Source organism: Lissotriton vulgaris, chromosome 3_1 (assembly GCF_964263255.1).
Source record: "Lissotriton vulgaris chromosome 3_1, aLisVul1.2, whole genome shotgun sequence".
In the NCBI taxonomy this organism is placed as follows: Eukaryota; Metazoa; Chordata; class Amphibia; order Caudata; family Salamandridae; genus Lissotriton; species Lissotriton vulgaris.
Genome location: NC_141689.1, coordinates 1966338365 through 1966357752, shown reverse-complemented (window position 1 = coordinate 1966357752; position 19388 = coordinate 1966338365). Strand labels below are relative to the sequence as shown.

The 19388-nt window shown below is 41.4% G+C and overlaps 1 protein-coding gene across 1 annotated transcript in view; it reads left to right on the top strand.

The window, feature by feature from the left end:
* The window catches only part of GLRA3 (glycine receptor alpha 3), a 670994-nt gene that overhangs the window by 595937 nt on the left and 55669 nt on the right, over positions 1-19388 (top strand). Inside the window, exon 8 of the mRNA XM_086963322.1 lies at positions 14313-14459. Coding sequence (XP_086819448.1) covers positions 14313-14459 — 147 coding nt within the window. The remainder of the gene's footprint in view (positions 1-14312; positions 14460-19388) is intronic.

The following is a 19388-nucleotide window of genomic DNA, read 5'->3' as shown; positions in this document are numbered from 1 at the left end:
CTTCTTGCGACATAAACCGTACCAACAGTTTCTCTGTCTTTAAAAGTAATGGTTTGAATGGAGTATCCTAAAACTTCAATCCTTTGTTTGGCATACCCAACAGGATTGATATCAGAGGCTATAAGCTTGATTTTGTCTCCATCAAAGTTGGCAAACCAAAACTTATCACTGATAAGAGTGAACAGGGAACCAGAATCGGCAAGTACGGGAACAACTTTGTTGGCAATTTGGATCTCGCAAGAAGGCATAAACACTTCATCCTCATCAACTTGACTCACACGATTAACAGTATCATCGGTAATACAATGAATAGAATCCTGAGAGTAAACATCATCATCATCAATACAATTAACTTTGTTGCTTTTACACATCCTTGCATAGTGGCCCTTCCTACCACAATTTCTACAAACAGTACTCTTAGCAAAACAGTTCGGGTAGTTTGGTCCATGTTTCTCACTACCACATCTGGGACATCTAAACTTATTGTCCTTGTTAAAGTTGTTAACATTGTAATTTTGTTTAGGCCTTTCAACCTTAAAGGTGGTTTTCTCTTGTTTAGGGGTAGCTTTACCAACAGCAGCAACACTCGACTCTGGTTGAAAGGTTTGGCGATGTTCATTACTTACAGCGGAAACAGCATCAGTTTGAGAGGGACCCTTCCTAATCTCCTTAACCCAAGTAGAGGTATGCTCAACACTTTCAACAATAAGTATGGCCTCTTTCAAATTAGGATTCTTCGATAAAAGTTTTTCTTGGATTTTAAGATCATTGGTACAACGAACAAGTTGATCACAAATGAGAGAGTCAGTCAAAAGTTCAAACTCACAGGTTTGTGCAAGGTATTTGAGCGCAGCAACATAGTTTCCAACTCTCTCACTCTTAGCTTGCGTGCGCATGAAAAATTTGTGTCTTTCCATAACAACATTAATGCGTGCAACAAAATGATTTTTTAGAAGGAGAACAGACATTTCATAAACATCCGAAGGTTCACCAGCACCTCTACCAATAGGTATTGGGTCTAAACTATCATAAATATTTCTTCCTTCAATACCAAGGTTATTCAACAAAACTGCTTGTTTTCTGACAGCCGAAAACTTCTCCCCACCAATGGCAAGTAAATAAGAGTCAAAAATCGGTTTCCACTTCTTCCATGGTAATATTGGTTCACCTTGTTCACTTAAAAACTGGGGAGGTTGATTCATACCACTGGCAGAAGAAGAAGACATGCTGAAAAGCAAGAATAACTAAACAAACTAATACAATAAGTTAACAAAATAAGTTAACACAACAATCTAAAATAATGAATTAAAATACCAACAAGAAGAGACTTCGCTGTGGCTCAACTTTCCACTTCTTCAGTGCTACTTCACTCGAGTACTTCACTTCTCATAAGTACTTCAAAACATCAAGCAATTCAGCTCAATTTAAACGAACATCAGTCATAAAATCCTTTTAACAGGGATGATTTCCAGCTGAAAAATACGTATGGTCAAATTTGCATCAAGACATAAAAATGTGACTTGCCTGAGTTCGTCCGATAATCGTGGTGAAAAACGCGTGAAAATGAAAGGTTAATAAGGCACGCTTGAAAGGAAACACAACGCAGATCGAGTACTCGCTAGCAACGACAATGCGCATCAATACGCGGTTGCATAGCAACAAGAAATGCGTGTTCAGCGTGTGCGAGACAATGCGCGTTGACAAACAAATGCGTTGACGTTGATGCGCTGAACGCGCTGACGTGGATGCGATCACACGTAGTAGAAAGCTTGTGCCTGTTGCTGGGTAACGAAGAGACGTTCTAGGCAGGCACGCTCCAGTACAGCTCGTGGAGATCACGTGCAAGATTGAAAACGCGCTGAACAACGAAGGTAAGCGCAATTCCAAAACAAAGAAATAATAATAAAAAATAGTACTTGCCATAGAGTGTCACAACGAGCGTAGTTAACCACAATGCCAAAAGGCACAAAACGAAGAAAGAAAATGAATCGGAAGTCCAAAAGAGTAAAAACTCACTTTCCGGTTTTTTTAAAGAAAAAAAAATGGAAATCTGTATCACGCAGGGTTCTCAATCTCCTGTTGGGCCCATCGTCGCCAGTATTGTGAAGAAGCAGGCCAGAGTTTTCAGTTGAGTAGCAGTTTATTTGCCCAACAGGAAAGCAAGTCGTTCACATCCAAGACCATGTAGCAACTGACACATACATAAAACATTCTGAGATGACATGGCTGCCTTCTCAACAAGGAATGCACATAATTAAAGGCAAAGATACAACAAAACCATTAAATCAAAGCAATTTTTTCGTGAAGCTCATTGTGTGTTTAAGTGAACTCTGCACTACAACAAGGCTGGTTGAGGCGGGATACTGCTGACATTCTGTTAATGGCAGCTTGTTCAAGGGTGTTGGGGCCATTGTGTCTGCACATTCGGGAGCTCTTTTTCTCAAACACTCAAAATCCCTGTTCCCAGAAACAGATATGAGTGTTGATTGGGGCCCTTCACACCTGTAAATCCTATGTGCGCCCTGAAACAGGGCACAATGCTTTTTAACAGAGCAAAATAAAGATTAGTGGAGTGGTTTGCAAAGATCTCTTTATAGCAAGGTCAGATGGGAGTGGTGCAAGGCAGCGGAACACTATTACTCTATGTCCCTAGACATACTTGCCAATCCTCTCTCTTCTTTAACTAATTGTTTTGTCATTTCACATTTTTCACACCACATCCTTTTGTAAGGATCATTTACATGTAACTCTTGGCTCTCTCCTTAATCTTCAGCTTTAGCGATCCCTCTTAGCAATTTGAAGTTGAATTATGGTTTCAAATAAGCACCATAAAGCATTGTGTTCCCTTCTATTCTCTCATCACCCTCATTCTGTTTCTGTTCTCATGTTCATCATCCCCTTTACACATTTGTTTCTCCTTAATGCACGGATGTAACCAAAGCGCAGTCTAAGTGCTAACAAAACAGCCAGAACAACCAACATGAAATGACATTATGCTAATTAATTCCTTCCTCCTCAAATGCTTATCCCCTCTCTCATCCTCATCATTCATCCTATTCTGACTGCCTGAAGTCAGTCTACCTACAATACAAGCAATGACATGCCAACCATAGCTGAAACACTGGATATATTGTTGAAACTGATATGGTCTTAGTGGCAGGCCAAACAACTTTACAACCAGTGAATAATAGTCAGCACACTAATGTACTCAGAATTTCCAAAAATCAAGTAAATGGGAAAAACTGTTATAAACAAAAAATCATGTGATATATCTTTACTGGGGATATAAAAGCATCAGACCAATACTGCAAGTGCTTTGTCTACCTCTACAAATAAGTATTATGAGATAAGGAAGGGGAGCAGGCTGAAGGCTTGTTACACCTGTATGTTTTGACAGATTTTTCAATAATCAATTCACTCTATGTAAGACAGAAATAGATGAATACCGTATTTTGAGACTTGGGTCCTTATTTCGAGTTTGGCGGATGGGATTCTCCATCATAAACTTGAGGAACATCCCGTCCGCTGTATTACAAGTACTTTATAGCCTATGTCACTTATAATACTGCAGACAGGATATCTACCACATTTTGACAGAGTATCCTGTCTGTCAAAGTCTACATAAAGCCTTCGATACATATGTTGCTTTCCTACTTCCAGTAGGATATATTCATAGTAGGTCATTATATATGTAAATGATTTGAGATAATTTATTAAATAAAATCCAATAGATTTTCAGGCCTGATATGCAGATTTATACTTTATTCTAAGTTCATATCATATATATGAGCTGGGCATAGTGATTCTTTATGAGGGCAGCAGTTACCTATGTACTCTGAGTCCCAGAACTCTACACCCACTCCTTTTCATGAGCCTAGTTGTTGCAAATCCAGTGGCATGCATCCTTACTTAAACAATAAGGCAGAAGACACCTGACAGAGTAAACTAGGAGTATACTATAATTTTCGTTTCTGATGCAGGCCCTCAATAGACAATGTTTGTGCAGAAAGAGAGCACATTGACTCCATTGAGTTTACATTCTTGCCAATGTCTGAGCACCAACCCCTCTGACCAACTAATCTCTTGAGTCTAGGTATCAACACTGGCATTTTGAGTCTTTCACAGATTGCCATTATCATCATTATCACTTTTCTTGTCCTGCATTGTATTCTTTATTAGTTTATAAGGCTTAGTATAATTGGGTAGCCAAACTCCAGTAGACATTACATATCATGATGAGTATCAACTGTAAGTATCTAAAGGAAAACCTTGAGGAAAAAATATTAAAACTAAGCAACACTTCAATAGATGAATATAGCACAATGCAACCAGTAATGGACCTGATTCACAAAGGTAACTTGCATTGTTGAGTAAGTTTACTACTTTTCGGTATTTACAAACTTCATGCGAAAGGCACTGGAAAAAAGTTATTGGCCTAAAATAAAACCCCATGGGAAATATTGTTAAATTAAATTACACAATTAAAAAAAAGTTAAAGATATAAAATATGAATAAATGTAGGTTCATGTTAGAAAGATATATATAAATAGTTCATAATTATTGTTTGATTATAAAATGTTTTATTAACCTACAATTAATGTAAAAAAATGTAACATTAGTGTTTATTGAAAACTAATGAAATTCGTTTTTTCTTATATAATTCACTTTTAATAATTATTAGTGAAAATTATAACTTTTTTTTCTTTAGGTCAAAATCTATTTTTTAATTTAAACTTTAAAAAAATTCATTTCATTTAATATATTTCCATGTATTGAGGTTTTTATTTAAAATTAATCTATGGTGTAGCATTTTATTATTTTGTTCTACATTTAAAATAGATATATACAATTAATTTACATTAATATTTAACTCTTAGAATGGTAAAGTATTAGGAAAAGGAAAATGTTTATTTAACTCAGACTATGAAAAATATTTTTAAGTTAAATGTCAGTCAGTCAAAAAATTATTTATTTCGGCCCGAGCCATAAAATAAGCAGCAAGATAAAACATTTAGCAATCTTTAAAAACATTAAAACAAAGAGAATTCCAGTTTTTTACATAAATTACAATATTAAATAATTTAAAAATCATCCCAATTTTAAAATTTTAGTCCTTGCCCACCACATACGGCACAGAAACCTGGAAACTGCAAATACAATGTGCAAATCTGTATTTGTTTTTGAAAGTCTGTAGACTTCCATACAATGTCCAGAGCCCAGGTTCTTGCACAAGTTTATAAGCTCTTTCCGGCGTATTTTGGCGTATCCTCGGCAAAAAAGAGCACGTGCAGGTCAGTCTCTTCCTTGGCTGGACAAGCAGGGCAACCCAGGTCCCGCCCGGATACCCATCAATTTGTGTATGCATTGAGCTGGAGACAACCATATGGAAACTGTAAATAGAGTTTCCTGACTAAAGTTGGATAAATGACATCCAGTACAGTCTCCAACATGTATGTACATTTCATATCTAGGAATGTAGACAGACAGGAGCTGGCCCTAGGGCTGAGATAAAAGTTATCCATTTGAACATCCCAGTATCTTCTTATCAGGACCTTCCTAGTAATGCTTGCACAGGCCAATCTGGGGTTCTCCCACAAATCACAAAATCCTAGAGCAATCAAACAGTTTTTAACATACATGAGCCATGGAAACTTCCAGTTCCCCAAAATACTAAGAATCTCCTCTAGCTCAGTTCTATATACAACGAGTTCCGGGGTGGCCCATATCCTTCTCCAGAAAAGAAGTGGCCTACATCCTACAACCTCGGTGATTGGTCTTACTCCTAAGTCCATACGGAGAGGGAATAGAGGGGTGCTTACCAAGAGACAGACTATTTGTCTTAGAAATGTATTTTCGGTGGTCAGCATTGAATTTATATTTGAGTAGCCCCATATCTCCGCGCCATATAGTGACGCACTTCTCACCTGAGTTTTGTAAATCTCTAGCACGGGGCTCGTAGGTTTATGATGGGTGTCCCTAAAAACTTTGCCCAAACCCCACGAGATTTGGGTTAGTCTACGATTAGCCTTAGTGATCTAGGGCCACCAGGTCATTTTTTCATTTAGGGTGACCCCCAGGTATTCAAATTTGCTGACCCTTTCCAGGGGGGAGGCATTCAAGAAGGGCCGGAATGCAGCAATTTTGGGGTTAAAAACCATATATTTGTTTTTTTGTACATTTATCTCCACCCCCTATCCTTACAAAAAAGTGAAAAACCATCCAGTATTCTTTGTAGCCCCATAAGGGACTTAGACAGGAGTAGCGTGTCATCAGCAAACATCAACGCCGGCACGCAACCCCAAGCCAACTTCAGGGCGTCGATGTTCTTGCATTGACTCAGGGTGTGCACCAGCCATTGATGTAGATTCAAAATAGAGTAGGGGGCAGGATGCACCCCTGTCTAACTCCCCTATTAACTGAAATAGAGATAGTAAGGTGTTCCCCCTTTCCCATACCTAATATTAGCATAGTTCCCTGTGTGGAGCCGAATGATTATCTCTAAAAGATATGGTGGTATCCCCAACTCCCACAACACTCTCCTCAAAGTCTCCCTGGGAACCAAGTCAAAAGCACTCTGCAGGTCCAGATAAAGGATCCCCCCTCCAATACAACTGATTTCCAATGGAGGAGTTGGAGCCTAAATATCTGGTCCATAGTCAAAGTTTTAGATCTAAACCCAGCCTGTAGATGGGACATTAGTTTGTTTTCCTGCAACCAGGTCTGGACTCGATCAAGAATGATCCTTGCAAAGGCCTTTTGAGAAATATCTATTAGACTTACAGGTCTATAGTTAGAGGGTTAGAGAGGACAGCCCTTCTTAAATACCGGGATTACCTCAGCCCCCAGCCACGATTCAGGTATGTTCATCCCTTTTAGGATGCATTAAAGATCAACCACAGGACAGTACATAGCTTTGTAGTGCATAACCCAACTCTCTGCCGCTATATTCGCATCCAAGGGAGTCCGGCCCTCACTACTGCCGGTCACAACAATATTCCAGAATGATCTAGGATCCTTGGATTCCAGGGCTGTTTTTAACCTGTTCCATGTGTCTATTCCCCAGGCAACCTTGGCAGAGGCAAAACTGTTCTTATAGTGGGCCCTAGCTATTTTGATGGCACTCTGGGATTTATGTTTGATGGCCTCTATAAGAGTATTCTTTGCCTGTTTACAGGTACTGTTAAACCACGTAACCTTTTGTTGACTCCTTCTGCCCTGCGGGCAGGGCCTATAAAAGGCTTCCCTTAGTTTACAATAGATGGTGTGATTGATGACCCCTAATCTACTGTAGTTTTCAGGTGTAAATGTAAATGTAAATGTAAATGTACATGTATTTATATAGCGCAAATCACTGACCGAGGTCGGTATCTAAGCTCTTGCTTAGGGAACCCGTCCTGGTATTCCCCTGTGAGATAACCCCGGCAGGGTATCCACAAGGTGAAAGCCAGGCATCCCGCCACGAGGGGCCGTTGTGGAGATTAAGCAAGCTATTGCCCAGAGACGCAGAGTGTGAACCCGTGAGTCGAGAAGGCACCGGAGCGAGAATTATCGAGTCCGTGGAATTTTTGAGCCCAAGACCCGCCGAGGCGGGGAATTGAACCCTGGTCCAGGGCCGATCTCAGCTTCCGGGTCTGCCGCCTCTAACCCCTGGAGCCCCATTATCTGCCAGGTCTAGTAGGGTCATCAGGTCGGGAATTATACTTTCATAGAGTAGTGCCAATTTCGTTTGACAGTTTTCCATCTGTGCCGACGTAATCTTTTTTTTGTTGTTGGAGAGGAATAGCCCGTCCCGGGGACACTGATCTGAATCTCTTAATTCCGTTTTGGCAGGGAACTCAAGGGTTGCTAACAGTGCATTATGGTCACTATGATGCCTGGGTAGAATAGTAAATCCAGTCATGAAGGAACAACCTCTAGATTCTATAAGAACGTAATCCAGTATTGACTTGTGGCCCACCCTGTTAAAAGTTTGTTTACCAGGGGAATCGGAACGAAATCGACCGTTGCAGGCACGTAGTGAATATTTCAAGGTAAAAAGCTTTGATTTGTAGCGCCAGAGAAGTTCAGGTCCTGATCGGGGTTACATTTATCTCAGGAATAGCCCACACCTCATCTTCTTCTCGGCCACAAGAGTCATCAAAATCTTTTAGGGGTTCATATTGGCAATTTAGGTCACCACCCAAAAGAATCAGACCATCTTTTATGTTGCCCGACATTACTATATCTAGTTGGTCTATTGTTGGTGACTCCTTTCCATTTTTTACGGGCCTGGAATACACATTGATCAATTTAATTTTGTGATCAATGTTAAAGGACAGGATAAAACTCAAGGTGTCTGGCCCAGTTCCTTCTATTTGTGAAACAGTCCATCCTAGATGGGTCCCAAACCATATAATTAGCCCTCCCGATGGTCTTTCCTGGCCTTTAGAAACAATTAGCTTATATTAGGATGCAAATCCCGGACGAGTGTGTTCCTCGACAGCCAAAGTTTCTTGGAACATACAAATGTCACAGGAATCTACCAATATTTCCCAATCCGGGCAATTTAGTTTATTCTTAATGCCCGCAATGTTCCATGATAAAAGCTTCATATTTAGACTGGATTTTAATGGGGAGAGGGGGATATTGTGGATCCCTTCCGTGGCTTCCTCATTTAAGACCAACGGGGAAGCCAAGAAGGGAAAACAAGCTGGGTTGACGGAGAGTAAATCAGCCTTGTTACAGGACCCATTTCCTCTAATGGGCAAATGGCCACTTCCAACCTGCAACTTGTCCAAAGCCAGTTTTAAGTTCGGAAGGACAGGAGGTGGAGCTCGTACAGGGCAGGGATGAACATCACTATAACTGGGGTCAGAGTTTTCTTTCTCAGGGTGTAGACTATCAAATCTTTGCTGATCACTAACTCTCCCAGCTGTTTCACTTTCCTTTTCAATCTCCAACAGTCAGTCCACTTCGTCTAAATGCCTGAATCTGTTTTGTAAAGGGAGAATAAACTGGATGGGATTTTGGTAAAAGCAATTCTGTCCCCTCTGTGGGAGCATTCAACGCCAGGTCTGAGAACCAGTACACTGATCCTCACACCTTGTGCTAATGTTATTGGGCACATAAAAATAAGAACGAGGAAGACATCTAATGCGAGCCCCTCTTGCTAGATGGTCAGAAATAGGGTGTAGAAGATGTTGAGTAATATTTGGCTTCCTTAAGTTAACTATTATGCACTCCCCAATAATATCTTTTGGTCTGTTCCCCACCCAACTTACTTTACTTGTCAACAGAATATCCTTTACACTGACAAATTGGCTCCTGCTAGAGAAAAAATGTAGACATTTATTCCTTAGCTCGGAGTGTGATTCCTTTGCCCCTGGACTGAGAGACGGAACTCCAGAAAGAACTACTATGTAAGGAATTAAAGCTGGGGGAAGATTTGGGATAGGCAACTCTGGACTAGGTGGCTTCTTCTTCTGGAACGGATCGGCTGGTTCTAACTGCGATAGCTGGTGGACTCTCAATTCTCTGCCCTTGGGAGCTAATTACTTTATCAATATACCAATGAATATGTGCTAATTCTTCTCTTACTATATCTCTAATATGTACTCTTAGAAAGCTCAGCAGGGAAGGGAACCAAGTAGGTTCTAAATCAACCTTTTTGCGCTTTGCCTCACTCTGCTTATTGAGGTCTAGGCCACTCTCTACTAATTCCACGGACTTGCCATGAGTGGCTTTCCTCTTAGTCCCGGCTCTAGTATTTCTGCTATTAGACTTACAAGTAATAGATTTCTTAGCTCCTCTAGCCGGGGCTATTTTCTTCGCTAAAATGTTTGGAGTGATGGCTACTCCCTTATCTAATGGAGTACTATGGCAAGATTGTTCCAGGGTAGGGGTGGGGGAGTCAGAGACAATTAAGGGGTTGTGAGATGTACACAATGGTTGAAGGTCAGGGGTCATGGATAGCCTGCGCTCCGTGTGTTCTATTTCTGATGCAACCACCCCTATCGCTGTTTGGAGCATTTTATCAGAAGATGTTTGGGGAAGAGGGGGAGGTACTGGTCATGGAGGTGCATGGCACTGGGCTTTTATACTATGTTTCCCCATGTTAAGATACACAATTACTTACTGCAATACAATAAAATAAAATCAAACAATTTGACTGAATTAATTATTCAATATTCAATATATACCAAGTGGGAATACACACGGTTTACCAGACAAAGGGATTGTGGCTCAAGATCTTGAATAACCTACAGCTAACAAGGTTCTATGCAACCAATACTTGGTAATTAAAAATCCCTAACCTTGTGTCCAGGTACCTTTATGAGTTCCAAAAAAGTCTTTCGCCAAGGAGAGTGACCCAGCTCGGCCTCTTCCGGCCACTGACGGGCTAGGATGGGCCGGCCCTTGGCCCGGGCTTCATCCGGCGAGAAAAACCTGCGCGTGTTAAGCGAAGCGGGTGGCGCGAGGAGTAATATAGCTGCTGGCAGTGGGAGGGGCTGATAGAAGACAGCTGGCGAGGCCCCGTGGATTCCTGGGACCTAGAGTCCTTTCACATAGCAAATGCCCCCGAGCAAACTCCTGGCGCGAGGAGTAATATAGGTGCTGGCAGTGGGAGGGGCTGATAGAAGACAGCTGGCGAGGCCCCATGGATTCCTGGGACCAAGAGTCCTTTCCTGTAGCAAATGCCCCCGAGCAAACTCCTGGTGCGAAGCGTCACCCGCGAAGTGGATGGTGCGAGGAGTAATATAGCTGCTGGCAGTAGGAAGGGCTGATAGAAGACAGCTGGCGAGGCCCTGCGGATTCCTGGGAACTAGAGTCCTTTCACGTAGCAAATGCCCCCAAGCAAACTCCTTGTGTGAAGTTATGGAATGTGTCTTATTCGGATCCATGGGCCATCTAGCATGGGACTGATGCGGCCTTTGGAATTCCATGTTCCGACTGAACTGAATATACGGGAGAGTATGTAGTAGCTAACAGCCTGATTCATCATTCTCCCGTTTTGCGAGCCCCTAATAGCGATTTATAGCGAATCGCTATTAAGGACTCGCAAAACGGGATTCATGTAGAAATTGCATAAAGAAATGCGATTCCTACATATTCCTTATTTGCGATTAGCAAATTGCTAATCGCAAATAAGGAATAACTCGCCATTCATTCCTATGGGCCAAAAGGCCCATAGGAATGAATGGGGAGTATTCCTTATTTGCGATTAGCAATTTGCTAATCGCAAGTAAGATAGCGATTTGAAGGGTGCCAGGGGTGTCCAAAGGACACCCTGTAGCACCCCTCAAATGAAATTTTACACAGGTGTTGCACACACACATGTCCAAAGGACATGTGTGTGTGTAACATGCAACTCAGAAAAATGCATTTAAATGCATTTTTCTGAGTTTTCGCAATTTACCACGAGGTCTGACCTAGCGGTAAATTGCGGCCAGAAATTGCGAATTCACAAAAAAAATTTGGATGATGAATTGCATTTAAGGAATCTCAAATAGAGATTCCTTAAATGTAATTCCTCGCAAAATTGCGAGATCGCAATTAGCGATTTTTGCATTTGGGATGCTGACTCCCAAATGCAAAAATCGCACTCGCAAAGGGCCAGATTCTCAGAATCTGGCCCTTTGCGAGCGCAATTTTGTTTGATGAATCGGGCGGTTAGTCATGTTACCTTTCAGCACACTTTAAGTTACTCTATAACTCCTGAATTTCTCCTGTCTGAACATAGGACTCACAGCCCTTTATTCTGTCCAATCCGTCCTCCATGCTGACAAATGTCTTTCTTCTTTTTACATCTCTGTGTTGAGGGTGGTCAGGTCTGCTCTAGCTGATTTTACTTCAGGTAACAGTTCTGACATTGAGAATTCCACTTTTTAATAGATAGACTTATTATTAATACCTAATTTGTTATGCAGTCAATGTGATTTCTGAGAAACATCACATGATGTATATGCTGCCATGTTTCCTTAAATGTAATTCCTCGCAAAATTGCGAGATCGCAATTAGCTATTTTTGCATTTGGGATGCTGAATCCCAAATGCAAAAATCGCACTCGCAAAGGGCCAGATTCTCAGAATCTGGCCCTTTGCGAGCGCAATTTTGTTTGATGAATCGGGCGGTTAGTCATGTTACCTTTCAGCACACTTTAAGTTACTCTATAACTCCTGAATTTCTCCTGTCTGAACATAGGTCTCACAGCCCTTTATTCTGTCCAATCCGTCCTCCATGCTGACAAATGTCTTTCTTCTTATTACATCCCTGTGTTGAGGGTGGTCAGGTCTGCTCTAGCTGATTTTACTTCAGGTAACAGTTCTGACATTGAGAATTCCACTTTTTAATAGATAGACTTATTATTAATACCTAATTTGTTATGCAGTCAATGTGATTTCTGAGAAACATCACATGATGTATATGCTGCCATGTTTTTGCCCAAAAGGGCTTCAGAAAACACCAGTTGGTATATGTGCTTATGTTTAGACATGAATTAAGTTGCCACCTTTGTGTGTGCAGCACCCATAGTCTGTGATATGAATAGCCTGGGCATTTAAATTATGTCATATGGTTTCGATTCCATTAAACTCTGGGCGTGTCAGTTGAGGGATTGGGTCATAATAAGAGTCACTGTTCCCCTACTGGCCTCCAGCTGCATCACATGCGTGAGGTAACATGGTGGTTACGGGCACCTGGGATACAAGTCAACTGGACGTTGATACTTTTTGTGATGCTAAGATTTATTGCATAAAGGAGAGTTCATGGCTGACCAAGATTCCGAAAACTTGCAATTCTCTGTGATGCTTCTTAAAGAGCCTGAGGCCTGAATGTTGTTATTTGCTGCTCCCAAAACAATCATGATCTTAGTTCTGGCACCGTTAGGGTGCAAAACGATTCCTATCATCCAGTCGCAAATGTAATTTAAGCAGTCAGAGATGTTGTTTTGGTGTCCTTATGTTTCAGATGTGTGTCTGTAAGACGTGTGTGTGAACATTTAGAACTATAGTTGGTGTAACAACATCTTATACATGAGTGGCTGTATATAAAGATGAAGAGGTAAAGTGATCTCATATCAGTACAAACTAAGGTGGCATATTTACAATAAAGTGGTGAAGAGTGTCATTAAGCCAAGAAGGCGAACAACATGCATCATCACTTTAGAAATGCAAGGCTCCACCATATTTAATAGAATATGCCGCAGCTCTGCTTTTGCCCCAGCGCTGGCACTAACTTTAGCTGCCCAGCGCCAACGCAGGCACCCGTGTACCATAGTGCAAGGGTGCCTCTGTTGAGGGGAAGATTGTTTATGTGCAGAAAGGTCCCTCTTCCTGCACATAAACAATTGTTAAACACTGTTTTGTATATTCTATGTGTGCTGCTTAATGCAGCACACATAGAAATTGCAAAACAATTTTGTTTTAAATGATTGTGTATGTGCAGGAAGGGGGGCCTTCCTGCACATAAACAATCATAGGCAATTTGCTGTACAAGACAGCACACATGGAAACAGCAAAAACGAGGAGAAACAAAGCATTTCTCCTTGTGTTGCCTGTTTAAGACGAGGTTTTCACTGTTCTTAGTTTTGACGCTGCTTCCTATTTACGCTGCCCTTGTAAATAGGAGGCAGGTTCAAAATCAATGGGTGTTGCGGTGGAACGCCCACTGCAACACCCATCACCCTCCCCTTTTAACTGCGTGAAAGGGTACCTTATTTAGAAGGCAGCGTTAAGCCACGTTAGGTAGCTTAACACTGCCTTGTAAATAAGGCGAGGCTCCTACCGCCATCACAAAGTTTCTGAAAGTGACAATGTGGTGGCGATAGGTGCTTGTAAATATTCCCCAAAGTGTTTCATCACTGAGATGATTGGACCATTTTTTCTGATCTGTTCTCTCCACTCTAACATGAAAAAGCAAACTTCTGTAGATTCATTACGTCTCCTACTTTTAAGTACTGAAGAAAAGGTGATGGAAAATTACATTAGATTACAAATGTCATGGATTTATTGTAAACCCTTTCTCTCCATGATTGGGAGTTTAAATGTCATGATATTCTTGGTCTCTGGTCTGCCTAGGTTTCCCTCTAGGCATGATGTTAATGCATTTTTGAGGTTTCTCCATGTTGATCGATAAGGGAAGGAGGCAAATATGACTTCAGCCAGATCTGAAGCTAAGGTCTTACTGTACTCCCTGATTATTGCCACAGAGATGGTTCTAGTGGAACCTTTGATGCTTTCATCAGTTGTGATGCAAGGATGAATTTGTCATTTTAAATTGCTGAAGACCAAAGTTCTTGAAAATCCAAGTTTCAAATAAGGTTTTTTCTCTACCAGGTGTCTTACGTGAAGGCTATTGATATATGGATGGCAGTGTGCCTGCTCTTTGTATTTTCGGCACTCCTGGAATACGCAGCTGTGAACTTCGTGTCCAGACAGCACAAGGAACTTCTGCGATTCCGTCGCAAAAGAAAGAAGAACAAGGTAAGAATGCCTAATAAATGCCAAAAGAGCATGACACATCTTGCATTGGCAGGCGTATTTGCATCTTCTGTTACACAACTATTCAATTCTATGCCGATTCATTTAAATATCGAAGCATTACCACATTGTTCTTAAACAATGAAGGAGTGTGTTTTTATTATATTTTTTTTAAAATCCTTCATCACCTGGACTCTTCTGCTAAGTCCAAGCAATCTACATTTCTTCTGAAAGAACTAATGCCTTATCAAATGAATGTACACACTGACGTTCAATTTCCCTTACATCTTTAAAAAGCGATATACTACACAGGAAGTGGTGTATTGAAACCTCACTGTCAACAAATACATTGTGTATAAATGCACCCGATGTTTATCGCACATTGAGGTTCGGAATTAAAGTGTAATGAATTGCATCTGTTAGCACTTTAGCCCCAAAAATGGGTTACAAAATGTGAATACATGAGCAAATTTGTCGTAGATCTGGACTTCGCTGCATTCTGTAAATATAATGTGAAGTAAAAAGCAATCACTGCTAACAGATGTTTGTGCAGCGTACCACGACATGCATAATCGAGGCTTTAAATTTAAAAATGTAGTTAACATACAGATAAACAAATTATTACTATTCTTAGAACAACGTGTTGTGTTTTAAGCCAATGAACATGTAGCAACAACTAGTGGTTTAACTGGGTCTCGCGGGATTATAGTAACAGGACTGGGTGAGTACCTTTCAGCTAAAGACATGCAACATTTGTACAGCCTCGATATAAAAATGGAAAAGCAATGGGGAAATTTCCAATGCTGAATGGGCTTGGAAGGACTCAGACTCTCGTAGTTTTGGTTTTTGAACTCTGAGTCATGGGCAATTAGGTTCCTGTTGTAACTGAGCTCTAGATGGATGCGCACAAGAACTTTCTTCCTCTAAGGCCCATGTTCAGTTGTAAAGAGAAGTTAGCACCCAACTTCAAGAATTCGAATTTTCCAGAAAGACTTGTGCATCCTCAGTTTTCCCAAGATACAAACCAACAGTATAAGCCTTTTTACATTTATTTTAGCACACGGTTGTATAGAGAGACAAAGGTTCCAACAATCTGGTGACCAAAGTTCGATACCTCATTATGTTGTGTTTTGGCGTGTGGAATGGGTGGATAGTACTGCATGCAGTAAACACTGCACAGTTTTGCCAGGTGTGATAATACCATCCAAAACACCGGTGTACTCATAAAGAGGGCCTTAGCACTTTGTAGAGACTTCTGTCTTGAGATGGCCGTAGAGAAAATTGATTGAATCAAATTCTGGAGTAAAACAGTTGAAAGGGCACTCATGTTGATCATTGCTAGCACCTCCTTCCAATGAACTTGTGGTTGGAAAACAAAGTGAAATAGGTGATGTATGGAACCTTCAATTGACAATACTTCACTGTCAGCTAGAAATCATTTCTCTTGCTTAGCTTTTTTTTCTTAGTTGTTAATGCAAATGCTGGATTTAACATTCATTATGCTGTTTGCTTTATCAAAGAGTTCAATGTTATGTAGCTTTTGGCAGTTCTTTGTCTGCTCTACCTCATCAGCACCAGCTGTAGCAATCCGATTCAATGTGCTGGTGCCTGCATATGCATGTGTTGGAAAACAAGATCAGTTCTACCAGTCTGCTAATTGAAATTTGTCAAACATGCAAACAAATAGAATTTCTCTAGACAACAGAGTTTGACAGGAACAAGTTTGGTTCTCTCCTCTGTTTCCAACTTGTCCCATCTGTGTCCTAAGCCCCAAACTGACTTATGAATTCGATCTCCTGCAGGTTTGAATCTATTGAATACTCTAGATGTGAGTGACACTTGGTACATTCTTTTTACTACCATGAATGAGAAAGTTTGACTGTAGAGCAGCCTTTTGTCCATCCATTTAGTTTGCCCACTGTTAGCCCTGGCATCTTTAGCATGATTTACCCAATCTTTTTGGCCTCTACCTCCTGTATTTTTGATGCTGTGCTGGATTTCGTTTTTGCTGGTTTAGATGCCTTGGACACTCTGCCACTGCTGATCAGTGTCAGAGTGTAAGTGCTCCCTGTGTAAATTGTTATTATGTTTGGATATATATCATTGGCATATTTGTATCACCAAGAAGTCCCTAGTAAAGTGCACTGGGTGTGCCAGGGCTGGTGATGACAAATGCTACTAGTGGGCCTGCAGCACTAACTGTGACACCCAAAGGAGAACCCCCAAAATGGTGTCTCAGGCCTGCCACCGCAGTGCCTGTGTGCAGTCTGTGAACTGCCATGTCCTCCTGGTCAGTGTCCCCACTGACCAGGCCTAACCCTTCCCTTTCTGTGCACATTCGTCACCCCTATGGAAGGCCCAAGGTACCCCCTTAGGCAGGGTGCAGTGTATGTGAAAGGTAGAGCTTGTACTTGTGCGGGTGACGTGCTCCGGTAGTGAATTACATCCATTTTCGTTTTCACTGCTGCAAGACTATCTTGCTCCATAGGCTATCATGGAGGATGCTGGATACAGTAGCTACCAGCATATCTTCCCATAGGAACAAGATAGGGCATAAAAGTCTAGTATCCCTGAACTCAGAATTTAATAACACACCTTTTAGGAAAGGTTGTTTTTAAATCCTGTGTTTGAGAACAGCACTTTTAGAAAGTTGCTGTTCTCTTGTCTGCCCTTTCTGTGCGCCTTGGCCTATTTGTGTATTGACTGTCTGGTTTGAGAGTAACAGGGGCTGGGGATTCCCCAAGAGGCTGGCTGAGTCAGCCCTAGGCTGAATGACTGCATTTGCAACTTGAGTGGTGGGAGGAGATAGCACTGAGGCTGAATAGTGCCTTCCACAATGCTGGCTCCACCTTCTGCTGGGCGGCTGATGCCCCTGCAAAAAACACAGTTGATGGACAGAATGCAGAACAATGTCTTACATTCACCCCAGTACAAAGATCTGGGCCTAAATCCATCGTTTTTTTGCACTCCACACCACCCTAGGTCAGACAATGGCTATATGCAAATCAGCCTTGACCCTGTGCCTCATGGGAACAGTCCAGCCCGAACTACCAAGCCATGTCTTTCCTAGACCGGAATCAAGCATCCAAGGACCGGTTTCTGGCTATCAGCCTTCTTCAGCCTGGATAGCTTGACTCCAATGATGTGGAGAGCCTGGGACTCACGTCTGAGCATACCCAGCCCACTCGGGGTGAAAATTGCAAAAAACACAGTTGATGGACAGAATGCAGAACAATGTCTTACATTCACCACAGTACAAAGATCTGGGCCTAAATCCATCGTTTATTTGCACTCCACACCACCCTAGGTCAGACAATGGCTATATGCAAATCAGCCTTGACCCTGTGCCTCATGGGAACAGTCCAGCCGCAGATTCATGTGTAATACACAGATCCATGGCACAGAATAAAAAAATGTGTTGGTGTCCTGCCATTTATTTTTATAAACCCCCTGTAGTGGTCCAGGGCCCGGAGTCATCACATTCTAATTTTTTGGGGGTGCGGTACCCTACCTCCATGAGCCTCCACGATGCTCCAGGGGCCCCATACATAGAAACCGTGCATAGCGTTGTCAACAATGAGGCAATTTTGGAGGTTGTAATGATGTCATAGAACATATCATGAGAGATGCCATATGTGAGGTAATTAGTGTATGGCAGAGTTTCGAGGTAGAGTTACCTTAGAGACCGTATTATAATTACTTGAGATAACTATAAGTGGTGAATTTTAGAATAATGGTATGTCTTAACTGATGTTTTCACCTTACTATGATCTCACTTTCAGATTTGTATTTTTCAGTAAATTACTGATGTATTTTTATGTAAATTAAGATATTACCATACCTAACTTTTATGTAAATTAAGATATTACCATACCTAACTATGTCAATTCCCCATTGTGTACGGTCTTGCACCCACACCACCACCACCCCTCGAGGGCAACCAAACCCCAAGAATTTAAAGTTAATCACCCTCCTTGATATTGAGATGCTATGTAAGCATCCTAAATCAGGAGTTGCAAAAATGGGCATGGGAAAGACAGTTAATACTCCCCTTACAAACAAGATTTCAGAGAAGATGCAAGATTGAGAATAATCTGTTTTATCATACCGATTTAGTAGAAGAAACTATGACAAATAAAGATCGATTTTTATATTTTGGAATCATCAAATGTATCAGTAATTGTGATAGCGAATTAAGAGGAAACTATTGGTTAAATGGCATCATAATGTGATGGGTAAAAATAAAGACCAGCTACAGCTGGGCCACATAACCTAAAATTAAGACCAAAAAATGATTCAAACCGGATGTTTCTGCATCCTTATTATTTATTCGGCATTTCGCTAACTTAAAGGAGCATCTGGACCCCCCCCCCATGATAGCGAGCCACAAAGTGCGCAGATGACACAGCGCTAATTGACCATACACCAATCAGATTACAGAGATCACTAGATACCTTGCACAATTGTTGTAAGTCTAACAACCTATTGATCAATGCTGTCAAGACAATGCTCGTGATCTTTGGCCATAAGTTAATAAATAAAGGTTCTTGGTTCATCTAAGTGAGTCTGATTGAGAAGGTGGCCTCCTCTAAATATCTAGGAGAATGGCTGTACAGCCATGGTCGAATCAAGCCACACATACATGCCCAGCAAGCCTCGCCCAATTCCCTGACCTGGGGTTTCTGCAAACTGCATACGTCTTTGGTGTCGACCAGCAATATAATGCCTACTATAGCCTATGGAGCACGGATATTCAGAGGCAGAATTGCAAACTGCTTAGACAGAGCCTAAATCAACTGCTACAGAAAAATATTGGGGCATATTACCAAGGCAGGCGATATGAAATTATTGCCGCTTTTCCGGCTGTTTTTCGGCAGCAAAACGGCGATAATTTCATCGCCCTATAAGCAAGCTGTCGCTAACATCAGTTAG